At 42.2% G+C, this 17963-nt stretch overlaps 1 protein-coding gene across 5 annotated transcripts in view; it reads right to left on the reverse strand.

Annotated features, from left to right (window-relative positions):
* Positions 1–17963, reverse strand: part of clcn5b (chloride channel, voltage-sensitive 5b) — a 151371-nt gene that overhangs the window by 6907 nt on the left and 126501 nt on the right. For all 5 annotated transcript variants that reach the window (XM_072595097.1, XM_072595092.1, XM_072595093.1 and 2 more), the window contains 2 exons: positions 17403–17589; positions 5877–6275 (listed from right to left, as the gene is read on the reverse strand). In XM_072595097.1, the coding sequence (XP_072451198.1) occupies positions 5877–6275; positions 17403–17589 (586 nt within the window). The remainder of the gene's footprint in view (positions 1–5876; positions 6276–17402; positions 17590–17963) is intronic.

Here is a 17963-nt window from a genome sequence, read left to right on the forward strand (position 1 = left end):
TACCTACCCTGCCCCTATGGCACAGCTCTTGACCAATTCTAGCCCTAAACCACTAATTGCTGTTCCTAAAGAATTTGCCACTCACTGGATATCCACTGACTGATCAGCATCCAGCACCATTTTTAAAAGGTTTCTGTGCACTTGGAAGTCCGCAGCATTCCATACCTACCCTACTTATCATTGGTCTGGGGAAACAGCCAGCATTGCTGCAAGATTGATGATCTTCTCCACTGGGCAAGGATAAGTGGTACTCTTCTCTCTGCTACCTCACATTCAATCGATCTGTGCTATTGCACTCACAGCCCAGTGGAGTTCATGCTGTGCCATTCTCATTACTACATGCAACATCTTCCCGTCATTCCCCTTCAAACCCCACACCTCTAACCTCCCTTGGTTTCTGCACTGCCTACTTAATCACCCAGGCTAGATCATCACCTTTTGATCATTTGCACTGGTCACAGCTGTGCCAATCACTTTTACCCCAATCTCTCCCTCGCTCTCTCATTACAGCAGAAATAGCCCACCTACTATTCAAGGAAGCAAGAGAGAGAAAGGAAATTACAGACCTGTTAATCTCACGTTACGAGGAAGGAAATGCTGGAATCAATTATAATGGATAGGATAATTGGACTCATGGTTGGTAATTATCTGTGTGGACATAGCATGGATTCACATGTGGGAAATTAGATTTGAAGAATTTAAGAGTTCTTTGAAGGTGTTATTAACAAGATTGATAAAAGAGAGCTAATGGATGCAGGATAGAGAAAATAAATCACATGGGAAAGGAGATAGTGGCAAGAATTAATGATTGGCTATTAGCCAGAGATCAGTTTGGCAGAACAAGTATCAGTACTTTGTCATCAGATATTCATAATACAATGATTTGGAGATGGAGACCAAATGTAATATTTCCAAATTTATGGAAGATACAAAGCTAAATGAGAAAGTGCGTTATGAGGAAGATAAAAAGCTGCTTCAAGAGGATTTGGACAGGCTTAATGATTGGGCAAATACATGGCAGATGGAATTTAATGTGGAAAATTGTAAGGTTATCCAATTTAGTAGGAAAAAGTGGTGTGCGGAATATTTCTTAAATGGCAAGAGGCTCAAAAGTATAGATGCACAAAGGGACCTAGATGTCCTTGTTGAGAAGATGTGTAGGTGGAGCAAGCTAATAGGAAGGTTGATGGAATGGAAGAATGAATTGCAAGAAAATTTGATCACAACAGTAGTGAAGCCTTGTTTCAATTATTGTTGGTTTGACAACACTTGGACTAATGTACAGTTTCGGTTTCCTTATCTCTGGAGGGTATAGATGGAGTACAATGATGGTTCAACAGATTTGTTCCTGTAATGGCAGGAGTACAGACAGGGCAAACTGAGTCTGTACTCTTTAGAATTTTAAAGAATGAATGGTGGTATCATTTGAAACTTACAAATACTTAAAGGGATAGGTAGGGTAGGTGCGGATAAAATATTTTTCCTGTAAAAAGAGACTAGAATCAGAAGGCACAATTTAAAAATAAGAGGGTATCACTCACTTCTGAGATGATTGATTTTTTTTCATAGAATTACAGAATCCCTTAGGGTGGAAGCAGATCATTCAGCTCATCGAATCCACACCAATCCTCTGAACAACATTCCACCCAGAACCCCCTCCCCTGCCACCTTTTCCATGAAACCCTGCATTGCTCATGGTCAATTCAACTAACTTGCACACCTTTTGAATTTGGGAGGAAATCCACACAGACATGGGGAGTATGTGCAAACTCCACACAGTTCCAGAAGCTGGAACAGAATCTGGGACCCTGGTGTTATGAGGTGGCAGTGCTGACCACTGAGCCATCGTACCATGTTTTCTTCTCAGGGTGTTATGAGCCTTTGAAATTCTCTACCAGAAGGGCTTTGACCATGCATAAGTAAAGATTTATAGATTTTTAATTACCATTTATGTACAGGATTATGGGGATAGGGTGGGTAAAAGGCATTGAAGTGCTCAAACAGCCAGCATTGTATTGAATGGCAGCGCAGGCTTGATGGGATGAATCACTACAGTTCTTGCATTTTGAGAACAGGATGCAAAGAGGCAGGACTGGTGGAGGGGCACCTGACAACATGTGAGGAGAACTCTGTCCCTTGCAGGAGACTGGGACTAGTCCTGCAAGATGCCAGCTCGTACATGCCCCCTCAACTTAGTCAGTACCTTTCTTTATTCCACTGTAATTCTCAAATTTACTCCCTTGTAATTGCCATTCATTGCACACCCCTCCCTTGTGTCTTGTAGGAGCCAGCATCATGGCTACAGAATATCTTTGTACCATACTTCATGTCCATATAGGATCTACCACAGATTAAAGTCTGTGTTGAGAACCTGCTGCAGCATGTTGAAACAACATGAACAAGGAGTATTTACAGAAATAGGTTCTGTTGGCAGCGTTGCCCCTTTTGGTCAAATATTCTTATTCTTTAATAAAAGCAACTTACCACAAATGCTGGAAATCAGAAACAAACACAGAAAATGCTGAGAAACTCAGATTTGGTAGCATCTGTGAAAGGGGAAAGAGAGCTGATGCTTCTCATTTGATTTGATTTTTCTTCACAGACTTCCTGACTGGGAATATCCTCACCATGGCTAATCCCCTAAACTGGTATCAGAGGGTGCTCTTGAGGATTACCTGAGTAATTGGAGTACCTTCATGGACTTCACTGAGGATTACTCCCTTCAGACTTCTTGTTTTCTGCATATGCAGTGTGTTTGTCACTTAAGGTACAAGTACATGGTGTACCTGTGAAACTTATGGAGCATGGTGCCTTGCAGGAAGATCAATGCTTCCTTGACTGAGGATTGCTGACCTTGTTGTGTGTCTGTGCTAGCAGAAAAGGCAAGGCAGGAATGCTGTGAGCATATAAGAATGCAATAAATGAGCGAGCAAGCAACCCTGAGTTGCAGTCTGGTCTAATCTCTTAGCTGGGTGCCTGCTCCTGTCTCAAATTATCCTTGAAATAGCCTTTCAATGCTACTTGTTGGGGCACCCTGTAAAGCAGGCCTATGATTTCTAAGAAGTTGACAAGTGGATTGGAAAAGTGCCATGAGGAACCTCAGAGGTTGGCAATTGTTGGACACCAATGTTTCTGGCCAAGGGATGGGTGTAGCTGGTGCTTATGACTAATGCATTATGTGGAACATGGAGGCATTTTGCAGCCAGCGGTGAGCTGAAGTTGCCAGGTACCCACTCTAACTTCCACATCAAGATTTTCTTAGCATCTAGTTTGCTTGTGGTGAGAAGTAGGATAGGAGGCCACATATTAATGAGGTGAGATGCACAGTTCACAGATCATTAACAAGCAATAATCCCATTTAATAGATAACTATCTGCTGCCTAGCAACCTTGAGCTTAGTTAGAAGATGGAGTAAGTTGCTTCCAATGTCAAGATAAGCCTCACTGGACTTCTTGCATGATTCTGCCATATTTCTCTCCAAAGCCCAATTGTTCAGATCCCTGTACGATGTCATTCGTAAACGTATTAATATTTGATCATTCAAGAAAGACAGTGGCTGTGGAGTATAAGACCGTAGGACACAGAATTTACAACAAAAGTTTATAGTGTGGTGCAACTGAAATCATATATTGGAAAAAACCTTTATTGTTTGTTGAATCTCTCATTTTTTAGATGATCATGTTGGGTTCAGTTCTTTTAAAAAAAAAGCCCTGGGATTTATATATGAAAGTTACATTCTCAAGTGAACTTTAACAATACGTGCAATGTCAGCTCAGATAATGCATTGAAGGTGTGAGGTGCCCTGTGTGAGGCTGTCTGTGCCCCAATGTTTGGGTGATTCTATTTCCAAAAAAAAAGGGATTTACAGAATCTTATATGGATTCATGCAGTTTTTGAGCAAAATAAAATGTAATTCTGCATGTTCAAATTCACCCCACAAACTTACATGTGGGTGTGTGTTTGTGGGGGCGGGGGAGGTGGTGGTGGTATGAATGTCTGTGACAGTGTGTGTGTATGTGGGTAAAGAGGTATAAAGTCTATGAGAATGTGTCTGTATGTCTGTTAGTGCAGTCACTTGCAGTGTGACATGAATCCAAGGTGCCGGTTGAGGCAATCCCCATTGGTTCCAAACGTGGCTATCAGCCTCTGCTCGGCCACTTTGTATTGTTGCCAATCCCGATGTCCACCTTGGAGAATAGTCACCCAGAGGTCTGAGGTTGAATGTCCCGGACCGCTGAAGTGTTCTCCGACTGGGAGGGAACACTCCTGTCTGTTGATTGTTGTGCAGTGTCCATTCATCCATTGCTGTAGCCTCTGCTCAGTCTTGGCAATGTACCATGCATCCTTGCCTGCAGCGTATGAGAGTTGGCAGAGACACATTAGTATCTACTGCACACATGGTGGGCGGTGTCCCCACTTGTAATAGTGGTAGCCATATTGACACTCTGACATATCTTGCAGCGTCTGCCGTAACAAGGCTGTATGGTGTTGTCTCAAAAGTGGGGCAGTTTGCTGCGAACAATGTTCTGTTTTGAAGTTTGGTGGTTGTTTAAAGGCAAGAAGTGCCTTTCTCAGCAAACTACCCTGCTTTCAGGATAACACTACACAACCCTGTCACAGCAGATGCTGAATGACATGTCAGAGTGTCGACATGGATACCACCTTTACATGTGGGGACACCACTCACCATGTGTGGGGCAGGTACTCATGTGACTCGGCCAACATTGTCTCTCATCCACTGCAGGCAAGAATGCTAGGAGGCATGGCACATTTGCGAGACCGAGCAGAGGCCATGGCAACGGATGAATGGACATTGCATAACAATCACCAGCCAGGAGTGTTTCCTCCCAGTCGGAGGACACTTCAGCAGTCAGGGACATTCGACCTCGGACCTTTGGATGACCATCCTCCAAGGTGGACTTTGGTACAGGCAGCAGCGAAAAGTGGCCGAGCAGAGGTTGATAGCCAAGTTTGGTACCCATGGGGATAACCTCGACCGGGACCTTGGGTGCATGTCACAATACAGGTTACCCCACTGCACTACACACCCCTCAACCGGGACCTTGGGTTCATGTCTGAAAGACACACACACACACACACACACACACATACACACACGTTAGTGGGATGAATTACATTTTATTTTGCTCAAAACCTTCATGAATCCATGTAAGGTTCTGTGAAACCTGTTTTTAGAAATAGAATCAAGCCGAACACTGGGGCACCTCACACCTTCAATGCATTATCTGAGTTGACATGACACCTATTGTTACAACTCACTTGAGAATGTATCTTTAAAAAAAAATTCTGTGATTTACATATGAAAAAACTAAAACCAACAAGACTTAACAAACAATCCAGGTCTTTTTAAATATATAATTTCAGTTGCATCGCACTGTAAACTTTTGCTATAAATTCTGTGTCCTACGACCTTATACTCCACAACCACCTGATGAGGGATGCAGCACTCTAAAAGCTAGTGCTTCCAAATAAACTTATTGGACTATAACCTGGTGTTGTGTGATTTTAACATTGTACACCCAGTCCAACACCGGCATCTCCAAATCAAAATATTGTGATGGTGGTTACTACCTCACAAATACTTGATATTAATTAGACTGTAATGCAAACATTCAAATGAATGCTGTATATGTTGCACAAATAAATATAGAAAATGTGAATGTAGCTGCTGTAGAAGATCATTCCCAATTCTTTATCAATTTATAACATTATTTTCTCTCGCTCTCTAAATACACAGACAATATCTCACGTCAGAGTGACAGCCAAGTTAACACAAAGTCAGCATCTTAACTTTAAATATTACACACTATTTTAGTAAGAATGTTCTATTATTTGATACAACTCAAAGCTCTCACCAATTGAAATTATTAGGTCTCTTCGGAGGACAAAACCTACAAGTCGCTGGGATTCTTTTGACACTACCACAGGGAATCCACTGTATGTTGTTTCATTAATGATTGTCTCCACATCTTCCACCTTCATCCCTTCCTGAGTGAGGCTGGTCAGAGGAGGGTCATTGCGTCGAGGTCTCATTACATCCATTGCTAATGTTCTGTGTGTAAATTCTTCCTTTGCTTCCAAGAATGGGTAGCCATTCAATCGAATGTGTGCCTCATAAATGCCCTCACGTCCAATTGCATCAGATACCCATTTGCTAGTCATTACAGCAGCCATTAATGGTACAATATACTCCAATCCACCAGTTAGTTCAAACATTATAACCACTAATGACACAGTCATCCTGGTCACGCCACCTGCAGAAACAGAATATTACAGATTTGACAGGATAATCAGCAGACCCTTTCTTCCACAGAGTAATCCTTTACAATCAATAGCACCCAATTCTAAAAGGATTTAAAAATTACAGAATAAAGATGGATCAATTTGAAATACAGTTGTATGCAATCTGCTCACTATTCAAATACAGAAACAGACATTTGAAAAGAAATGTACTCACTGCCTTCAGCCATGTCATTATCTTTTAACACAAACCATCCAGCATAATTTTAAAAGAAGCCAAAATTTTGTTTGTAATGGAAACATTACCCATTACATAACATTCCGCGTTCAGTGTCCAGTGTCTGTGAACATGAAGAAGTTGATGGCTCATCTGATTTCATCTAGGTTTAAATGATGCTCTCCAAGTCATTCTCACTTATAATCCTTGAGGTAAGAGGTTGGATTAGGCAAATTAGTGTAAGTAAAATTTAGGCACTATTGTCCAGTAAAAATAAATACTTCCAGTTTATCAAAGTATCTTGAAGCACTTCACAGATTGAATTACATTCCAGTTTTTAAAATTATTACGTAGGTAAATGTGAAGACATCCTCGTACATGAGATCTTCACAAACTGGTTCAGTTGACAGTGCTCTTCAGCTCAGAGTTAAAAAGTTATAAATTTAAAGTCCCACATGACAACTTAAGTGATTTAATAGATGGGGGTTCCAAAGTAGACCTAAGTTGTGAAAAATAGGATTCTTAAGAGCCATCAGTTGAGATGGATTTCCAAGGAACTTTTAAAGAAAGTGTTATTTTAGTTTCATCAAATATAAAATATACTGCAGCATTTTTACTTGAGGTCTCCTCTTAAAAAGTACATAGAGGTAGAAGTAGCTTTGTTTATAGCAATAAGTTAGTATGCACACTGTATAGATGTAAGACTGTGGTTGGGGTGGTATAAAACAGACATGCAGTTTCAAGAAAATGATGAAAAGTCAGATACCAGAAAGATGTATGAATAGTCAAACGTAACATTTCCAAGTTTGCTGATGACACAAAATGAGGGAATGAGACTATTGAGGAGGATACAAAGAGACTTCAGGGTGAGTTAGACAAGTTAAGTTACAGCAGGCAAATGCGTGGCATATACAGAAGAATAATATTGATAAATGAGAAGTTTTCCTACTTCGGGAGGAAGACCAGATGGCTGAGTATTATTTAAATGGTTGGGAAATGTTGATGTACAACAGGAATTTGGTGTCCTTGTACATTAGTCTCTGAAACAAAACACAGGTGCAGTAAGCAATTATGAAGGCAAATATATGTTGGCATTATTTGGAAAATGGCTTGAGCGTAGGAACACGAAAGTTTTATTTCCTTGGTGAGTCCACACCTAGATATCATGAGTTTTCATCTCCTTACCAAAGAAAATATATATTTTGTTGACAGAGGGACTGCAGTGAATGCTCACAAGACTGATTTCTGGGATGACAAGCTTGTCATCTGAGGAGAGATTAGGCCAACTGGGACTGAACTCACTGGAGTTTAGAGGTGATCTCATTGAAATGTATAAAATACTGACAGGGCTGGACAGATTGAATGATGTTTCCCCTGGCAGGGGGCTCCAGAACAAGTAGTTACAGTCCCACTTTACACGGCAGGCCATTTTGGACTGAGTTGAGGAGAAATTTCTCCACTCACAGAACGGTGAACCTATGGAATTCTTTATAACAGAAAGCTGTGGAAGCAAAGTCACTGAACATGTATATGAAAGAACCGGATTTTGAGAGGCTAAAAGTCAGAAATGGTTTTTGATACAGTATGTGGATAGGCAAACGAGGGAGGGGGTCACACTGGACCTGATACTGGGAAATTAGCCTGGCCAGGCGATCAAAGTTTCAGTGGGGGAGCATTTTGGGAACAGTGATCGTAATTCTGTAATTTTTCAGATACTTATGGATAGGCCAAGAGTGGACTTTGAATGAAGGTGTTAATTGGGGGAAGAATAAGGCAAGAATTGGAGAATGTGGATTGGGAGCAGCTGTTTGAAGGTAAATCACAACTGACATGTAAGTCTTTTAAAAACTAGTTGATTAGACTGTAGAACAGGCATGTTCCTGCAAAAATGAAGGAAGGGAATGGCAAATTCGGGAACCTTGGATGACCGTGGGAATTATCAGCTTAGTCCAAAAAAGGAAACATATCTAAGGTCTAGGCAACTGAAAACAGACAAAGTCCTTGAAGAATATAAAGTAGCAAGAAGCTCAAACTGGGAGTTGGGAGGGCTATGAAAAGTCCTTGGTCAGCAGGGTTAAGGAGAATCCAGAGGCATTTTATACATATTTTGGGAGCAAGAAGGTAGCTAGGGAAAGAGTAGGCCCACTCAAGGATAAAGGAGGGAAATTATGTAATGCATCTAAATGATCTGAAGGAAAATGTAAGTGGTCTGATCGGTAAGTTTGCAGTTGACACCAAAATTGGGCGAGTTGCAGATCGTGAGGAGGATTGCCAAAGGATACAGTGAGAGATAGGTAGACTGCAGATATGGGCAGAGAAATGGCAGATGAAATTTAATCAACACAAATGCGAGGTGATGAATTTTGGAAGATCAAATTCAGGTGCAAATTATACAATAAAATAGCAGAACCCTTAGGCGCACTGACATTCAGAGGAATTCTGGGTGTACAGGTTCACAGGTCCCTGAAAGTGGCAACACAGGTGAATATGGTGACCAAGAAGGCATACAGCATGCTTGCCTTCATCAGCTGAGGCACCAAGTTGGCAAATTATTTTATAACTTTATAACACTTTAGATAGGCCACATTTGGAATATTGCACCCACTACCAGATGGATATGGATGCTTTGGACAGAGTGCAAAAACTGTTGGCCAGGACGTTGTCTGGTCTGGAGGGTTTTAGTCATGAGAAGAGGTTGGATAAACTCAGACTGTCTTCACTGGTAAGAGAGAGGCTGAGGGACAACCTGATGGAGGTTAAAAAATTATGAGAGACAAAGATAGAGTGGATTGTCAGAGGCTTTTTCCCCCTCAGAATGGAAAGGTCAACTACAAGAGGGCACAGGTTCAAAGTGAGAGAGGGAAAGTTTAGGGAAGAAATGAAGGAAAATGTTTCATATAGAGGGTAGTGGATGCCTGGAATGCACTGCCAGTCAAGATGATGGAAGCAGGCATGTCAGCAACATTTGGGAGAAAGTGAGAACTGCAGATGCTGGAGATCAGAGTCGAAGAGTGTGGTGCTGGAAAAGCACAGCTGGTCAGGCAGCATCCGAGGAGCAGGAGAATTAACAACATTTAAGGCAGACACAGTCTAAATAAGAACTAGGAATCAGTGCAGGCTTAGTAACTGAATGGCCTGTTATTGCGCTGTACTGTATTGCGTAAGTATGGCGTTGAAATAGAAAATCAACCATGATCACACTGAATGAGAGTGGGATCAATGGGCGTAATAGCCCCATTCAGATTTTCTGTTACAATGTTGCTGTATCTGAGATTTTCACTGATTTGGGATCACTAATGCTTCCCTCTTTCATGGTTCATACAATGTTTTCAAAATTGTTTATAGAACATAGAACATAGAACATAGAAGAATACAGCGCAGTACAGGCCCTTCGGCCCTCGATGTTGCGCCGATCAAAGCCCACCTAACCTACACTAACCCACTATCCTCCATATACCTATCCAATGCCCGCTTAAATACCCATAAAGAGGGAGAGTCCACCACTGCTACTGGCAGGGCATTCCATGAACTTACGACTCGCTGAGTGAAGAACCTACCCCTAACATCAGTCCTATATCTACCCCCCCTTAATTTAAAGCTATGCCCCCTTGTAATAGCTGACTCCATACGTGGAAAAAGGTTCTCAATGTCAACCCGATCTAACCCCCTAATCATCTTGTACACCGCTATCAAGTCACCCCTAAACCTTCTTTTCTCCAATGAAAACAACCCCAAGTGCCTCAGCCTTTCCTCATAGGATCTTCCTACCATACCAGGCAACATCCTGGTAAACTTCCTCTGCACCCGTTCCAGTGCCTCCACATCCTTCCTATAGTATGGCGACCAAAACTGCACACAATATTCCAGATGCGGCCGCACCAGAGTCTTATACAACTGCAGCATGACCTCAGGACTCCGGAACTCAATTCCTCTACCAATAAAAGCCAGTACGCCATATGCCTTCTTCACTGCACTATTTACCTGGGTGGCAACTTTCAGAGATCTGTGTACATGGATACCAAGATCCCTCTGCTCTTCCACACTACCAAGTATCCGACCATTAGCCCAGTACCCCATCTTTTTGTTACTCTTACCAAAGTGAATCACCTCACACTTAGCTACATTGAACTCCATTTGCCACCTTTCTGCCCAGCTCTGCAGCTTCTCTATATCCCGCTGTAACCTGCCACATCCTTCCTCACTGTCTACAACTCCTCCGACTTTCGTATCATCTGCAAACTTGCTCACCCAACCTTCTAACCCTTCCTCCAGGTCATTTATAAAAATGACAAACAGCAATGGTCCCAAAACAGATCCTTGCGGAATACCACTAGTGACGGCACTCCAAGATGAACCTTTGCCATCAACTACTACCCTCTGTCTTCTTCCAGCCAGCCAATTCCTAATCCAAACCTCCAACTCACCCTCAATGCCATATCTCTGTATTTTCTGCAGTAGCCTACCATGGGGGACCTTATCAAACGCCTTACTAAAATCCATATATACCACATCTACCGCTTTCCCCTCATCTACCTCCTTAGTCACCTTCTCAAAGAATTCAATAAGGTTTGTGAGGCTCGACCTGCCCTTCACAAAACCATGCTGACTATCCTTGATCGCATTATTCTTATCCAGATGTGCATAAATCCTATCCCTTACAATTCTCTCTAAGACTTTGCCCACAACAGAAGTGAGACTCACTGGCCTATAGTTACTAGGATTATCCCTACTCCCCTGCTTGAACAAGGGAACCACGTTTGCTAGCCTCCAGTCCTCCGGCACTACTCCTGTAGACAAAGAGGACACAAAAATCAAGGCCAATGGCTCTGCAATCTCCTCCCTTGCTTCCCAGAGAATCCTAGGATAAATGCCATCAGGCCCAGGGGACTTATCTATTTTCACCCTTGCCAGAATTTCCAACACCTCTTCTCTACATATCTCAAAGCCATCCATTCTACTTATTCGTGCCTCAGTATTCATATCGACAACAATGTCCTGTTCCTGAGTGAATACTGACGAAAAGTATTCATTCAGTGCCTCCCCAATCTCTTCAGCCTCCACACGCAACTTCCCATTACTATCCTTGATTGGACCTATTCCTACCCTAGTCATTCTTTTATTCCTAACATACCTATAGAAAGCCTTAGGGTAATCCTACCAACTAAGGACCTTTTATGTCCCCTCCTTGCTGCTCTTAGCTCTCTCTTCAGGTCCTTCCGGGCTACCTTATAACTCTCAATCGCCCCTATTGAACCTTCACGCCTCACCTTTACAAAGGCCGCCCTCTTCCATTTAACAAGGGATTCCAATTCCTTATTAAACCACGGCTCCCTCACACGACCCTTTCCTCCCTGCCTGATAGGTACGTACTTATCAAGGACACTCAATAGTTGCTCCTTGAACAAGTTCCACATATCAATTACGCTCTTGCCTTGGAATCTACTTTTCCAATCCACACATCCTAAGTCATGCCTCACCGCATCATAATTTCCCTGCCCCCAGCTATAACTCTTGCCCTGTAGTACACACTTATCCCTCTCCATCACTAGAGCAAAAATCACCGAATTGTGGTCACTGTCCCCAAAGTGCTCACCTACCTCTAGTTCTAATACCTGGCCTGGTTCGTTACCCAGAACCAAATCCAGTATGGCCTCACCTCTTGTTGGCTTATCTACATATTGTGTCAGGAAACTCTCCTGAACACATTGGACAAACACTGACCCATCTAACGAACTTGAGCTATAGCTTTCCCAATCAATATCAGGAAAGTTAAAGTCCCCCATAACAACCACCCTATTACTGTCACTCTTCTCCTGAATCATCTTCGCAATCCTTTCTTCAATGATTCTAGGACTATTAGGAGGCCTGTAAAAGACTCCTAACAGGGTGACCTCACCTCTCCTATTCCTAACCTCAACCCAAACTACCTCAGATGGCAAATCTTCGTCCATCTTCCTTTCCACCGCTGTAATACTATCTTTGACAAGCAAAGCCACACCCCCCCTCTTTTACCCCCACCTCTGACCCTACTAAAACATTTAAACCCTGGAACGTGCAACAGCCAATCCTGTCCCTGATCTAGCCATGTCTCCGTAATAGCCACAACATCGAAGTCCCAGGTACCAACCCACGCTGCAAGTTCAGTTTCTTAAAGCAACAGGTTTTAGAACTGATTAGACAATATTATACTGGATTTGGTGTGGTATGAAATGACTCCACAGAGGCTAGTATCCCATCACCAAGTCACCCTGTATTTACAGATGATATGTCCAGTTCCCTCAGAGCATCAGGATTTCTTACTCTCCTGTTTATGTCTGTCAGCCAGGGCCCTTTGATATGATCAGATTGACAGTCCCAATCAGGGCATTCATATTCTATGAGGACGACCTGGTTGATCTTGTTACAATTACTATCTCCCTCCCCATTTGAATCTGAGGATGTAGACTGGTCCTCCTCCTGGGGCATTTAGCACTGGGTCAGATTCCTCTGTCTCAGACATAGGCAGCATTTAATACACAGTAGTTTGCCTCTTGCGAGCATCTCTTATGAGAGAAATTCACTCTTTTACAGTCAAGACAGCCACATCCACTGTGACTACCTCAGATTCCAAGATCTTTTCCATGCTCAACGGAGACGGAGAACCCACAGGTTTCACCAATCTTTCTGACTTTTCCAAGGAACTGCATTCATTTTGCTCTCACCCCACTTGCAAGTTCAGGACCTTCACACCTACCCAAATTTTATATGTCACTGAACCTGACCTGACTTCAACCATACCAATTACACAAAGAGGTTCATTCCTGTGGTTCCTACGCCAAACTTTGTCCCCTGAAGTAACCTGTTTCTTTTCCTTGGCAAATTCTTGTGTCTGGCATATCCCTGATGCCATTTCACCCTCCCCTAAGGTCTGGGAAGATCAAATTTGAACTGGTGCAGAATCCTGCCACCCCTTAGCAACTCTGCTGGAGCTATCCCTATAGCTGGCCCTATAATCAAATAGGAACTGGGACAGTTTGGTAACTAGTGAAGCTGTAGACTGTTTCTTTAAACCTGCCTTCAAAGTTTGGAATGCTCTTTCAGCCAGACTGTTGGATGGATGGATGGTATGGAGCTGTCCTTGTACATCAAATACTATTCGACGTTGGGAAATACTCAAATTTCCTGTTGATAAATGATGGCCCGTGACCCATGACCAACACTTCCGGAAGGCTGTATACTGCAGAAGATGTGTGCCGTGTTTGACGGATGAACTCCATGCATGTCTAGCCATTTGACTGGGCCTCCACAATGACTAAGTACATTGAGCCCATGAAAGGACCGGCATAGTTGACATGTCTCGGGCTTAACCAGCCATTCCCATTGGCACTCTGGCACTGCCCCAAAGCACAGCTATATCTGCATCCAAGCCTGGCCAGCAGATATAACTTCTTGTCAATATCTTTATTATGGACACCCCTGGTTAACCTTGGTGTTCAGCCAGTATCTGGCAGCGACTTTTGCTGAGGATAATTACACTTGCTCCCCATAATAATGTGCCATTCTCTCTGGTGATCTGGTCTCTGACTCAAAAAAGATTTTGATTCTGGTTGTGAAGGCCCTTTGATTTTTTACCATCCCTACCAGCTGTTTCATTTTGCCAGCATCGGATCTTTCAGTGTTCAAAATCTGATATTGTCAACTGTAACTGGAAGTTTTCCAGAAAATTAACAACCTTTACGGGTTCTTCCTGTGGCAGTACCACCCAGTGGTGCATGTATCTACATTTGCTACTTGGCTTCTCAGATAATGTTCCAACTTATAATTACACGCACTTAGTAATAGTCATGGGCAGCACTGCCATGTCCTCCCTAAGTAGACCTGACAGTGATTTGTGATCATTATTATTATAAATTTACACCCATAAAGGAGTTGGTGGAACTTCCTGACTCTCAATATGATTGTGAAACCCTCCTCCTCTATCTGGGCCTACTTCGACTTTGCATGAGCCAAAGTCCTGGATGCCAATGCCATACAGGGAGGCATCACAAGTCAATCCCAGATCTCACTTGGGATCATAGTGTGTGCCAACACCCAAGAGGATGATAGCTGTTTATTCACTTTCCTGAAAGCAATGACTTTGCTATATGACCATTTCCAAGGCTCAGCCAGGATGGAGGCCAGCCTATTTAATAACTTCTTGTATTAATTCACCAGCCCAAGGAAATATCAATGCTCCTGAACAGACATGAGAGCTGGGGCACTTTTGATCAGCCTCACTTTATGTTCCAATGGTGTAACCTGGTCTCGGTGACTCCATAGCTGAAGTAAGCCACTTGGGGTACCTGGAACATATATTTTTCCTTTTAAGGCATATGCCTGCTTCGAAGAAATGTCTAAGGACTATATCTAAGTTCTCTAAATATTCCTTTTCGGTATTACCTGTTATTAGTACTTCACTTAGATAAATGACTAAAATAAGCTGTTGAACACAATCAAAAGACAGCAAAGCAAGATACTTTAAATTACAATCAGTATGAGCTTAATTATATTAATTGCTGTCAAAGCATAAGTTTTTAAGTATACAGAGATTTTACTGTTGGCATCTACATATCGTATGCTGTTCTGAATGTTCTGTTTGCTCAATTTCTACCTAAAAGTATTGTTTAGTTAATGTGGAAATATGAGCACAATTTAACTTTGGTGCATTGTTAATAGACTTCCAGAGTAGCTTGGAAAGAAATGTTGTTGAGGAGAATACTTAGATACAGGCTACTAGACTAGGTGGGATTGAGGTTCACAAGGAAGAGGTATTAGAAATCCTGCAGAGTGTGAAAATAGATAAGTCCCCTGGGCTGGATGGGATTTACCCTAGGATCCTCTGAGAAGCCAGGGAGGAGATTGCCGAGCCCTTGTCATTGATTTTTAAATCATCATTGTCTACAGGAATAGTGCCAGAAGACGAGAGGATAGCAAATGTGGCTCCCCTATTCAAGAAGGGGAGTAGAGTCAACCCTGGTAATTATAGACCAGTGAGCCTTACTTCAGTTGTTGGTAAAGTGTTGGAAAAGGTTATAAGAGATAGGATTTATAATCAGCTAGAAAAGAATAACTTGATTAGGGATAGTCAGCACGGTTTTGTGAAGGGTAGGTCGTACCTCACAAACCTTATTGAGTTCTTTGAGAAGGTGACCAAACAGGTAGTTGAGAGTAAACCGGTTGATGTGGTGTATATGGATTTCAGCCAGGCGTTCAATAAGGTTCCCCACAGTAGGCTATTGTACAAAATGCGGAGGAATGGGATTGTGGGAAATATAGCAGTTTGGGTCAGTAATTGGCTTGCTGAAAGAAGACAGAGGGTGGTGGTTGATGGGAGATGTTCATCCTGCAGTCCAGTTACTAGTGGTGTACCGCAAGGGTCAGTGTTGGATCCACTGCTGTTTGTCATTTTTATAAATGACCTGGATGAGGGCGCAGAAGGAAGGATGGGTTAGTAAATGTGCAGACGACACGAAGTTCGGTGGAGTTGTGAATAGTGATGTAGGATGTCGTAGATTACAGAGAGACATAGATAAGCTGCAGAGCTGGACTGAGAGGTGGCAAATGGAATTTAATGCGGACAAGTGTGAGGTGATTCATTTTGGTGGGAGTAACCGGAATGCAAAGTACTGGGCTAATGAGCAGAGAGATCTCGGTGTCCACACAGATCCTTGAAAGTTGCCACCCAGGTTGTCAGGGTTGTTAAGAAGGCACACAGTGTTTTAGCTTTTATTAATAGAGGGATCGAGTTCCGGAACCATGAGGTTATGCTACAGCTATACAAAACTCTGGTGCGGCCGCACTTGGAGTATTGTGTACAGTTCTGGTCACCGCATTACAAGGAGGATGTGGAAGCTTTGGAAAGGGTGCAGAGGAGATTTACTAGGATGTTGCCTGGTATGGAGGGAAGGTCTTACGAGGAAAGGCTGAGGCTGTTTTTGCTGGAGAGAAGAAGGTTGAGAGGTGACTTAATAGAGACATATAAGATAATCAGAGGGTTAGATAGGGTGGACAGGGAGAGCCTTTTTCCAAGTATGGTGATGGTGAGCACGAGGGGGCATAGCTTTAAATTGAGGGATTATAGATATAGGACAGATGTCAGAGGTAGTTTCTTTACTCAGAGAGTAGTAAGGGTACAGAATGCTTTGTCCGCAACGGTAGTAGATTTGCCAATTTTAAATCATCATTGGACAAGCATATGGACGTACATGGAATCATTAGATGGGCTTCAGATTGGTATGACAAGACGGCGCACCATCGAGGGCCGAAGGGCCTGTACTGTGCTGTAACGTTCTATGTTCTAAGGTCATCAGTAATCTAGGATTGAGTGTGTCCACAAGGGTATGCACCTATCACAGCAGCAGAAAACTGCCTGACTGTGATATTTAGTTTATAGGGGATGCAAGGCCAAATAGATGCATTTTAATAGCAACACTGAAAAGAGAAAAATAGGAATGGTTTATTGAAATTATTTCAGATTGTGAATATGGCACTCTCTCAGTGTTCTCAACAACATTGATGAAGTAGAATGCAATTTTGAGTTTTGTTATAGCCACCTGATGAAGGAGCAGCCCTCCGAAAGCTAATGCTTCCAGATAAACCTGTTGGACTATAACCTGGTTTTGTGTGATTTTTGAGATAGATTATTTCATAATTAATTCGATGGCTTTGGACCACATGACTGTACACAATTACCAAACCAAATTGTTGAAAAAATAGCATAGTAATATTTCGACAATATGATAAGGCACAAAAGCTTATTTTGACTTCCCTCCAGGTAAGGCAAAATAAAGTTTTTACCCAGAATGTGTGACATATTATTCGACATAAAACTAATTGGGCAGTGGCGGACCAACTATTAATTTTTAATGATTTAAAAAACATTAATATTTGAAATTAATATTCTTACCTAGGCATGCAGCAGCACCGACCATGGCATATAACCCTGGAGTGATGCAGTCAGCTCCAGGGCTACACCATCCTTTAAAGATGATCCAGTCATGGTGATAGTAAGCTAGCTGTTCCATTCCTATTCCTAGAAGTCTTCCAGCTATTGCACCCACAGCCATGCTTGGTATGAAGAGTCCTGAGGGAACCTACATAAATATTCAAGAACAACAGTCATATCATAGAGGTTCAACATACATAACTATAATAGCTTTGAACCTTATTAAATATATTCACTTTCATTACAATCTTACAGCACATGTTTAACTGGAGCCAGCAAATCCTCAAACAACACTTCAACAAAAATGAAGCACCAATAGTACCAATCAACCCTATAATGGTAGTCACAGCCCTTTTGCGAACTAAGCTCATTACATTGATCACACCATATTGTGCTGATCTTTTGTAACACATTGTACAGTCCTGTTCCAGCATTTATTATCGTTTCAGCAGTATATATTTGCTTTAAAAATATTGAAAGGAACAATTGCAATTATATATATTTTTTATTTTATATTAAACC

The sequence above is a fragment of the Chiloscyllium punctatum genome, chromosome 25 (assembly GCF_047496795.1).
Source record: "Chiloscyllium punctatum isolate Juve2018m chromosome 25, sChiPun1.3, whole genome shotgun sequence".
NCBI classification, from domain to species: Eukaryota; Metazoa; Chordata; class Chondrichthyes; order Orectolobiformes; family Hemiscylliidae; genus Chiloscyllium; species Chiloscyllium punctatum.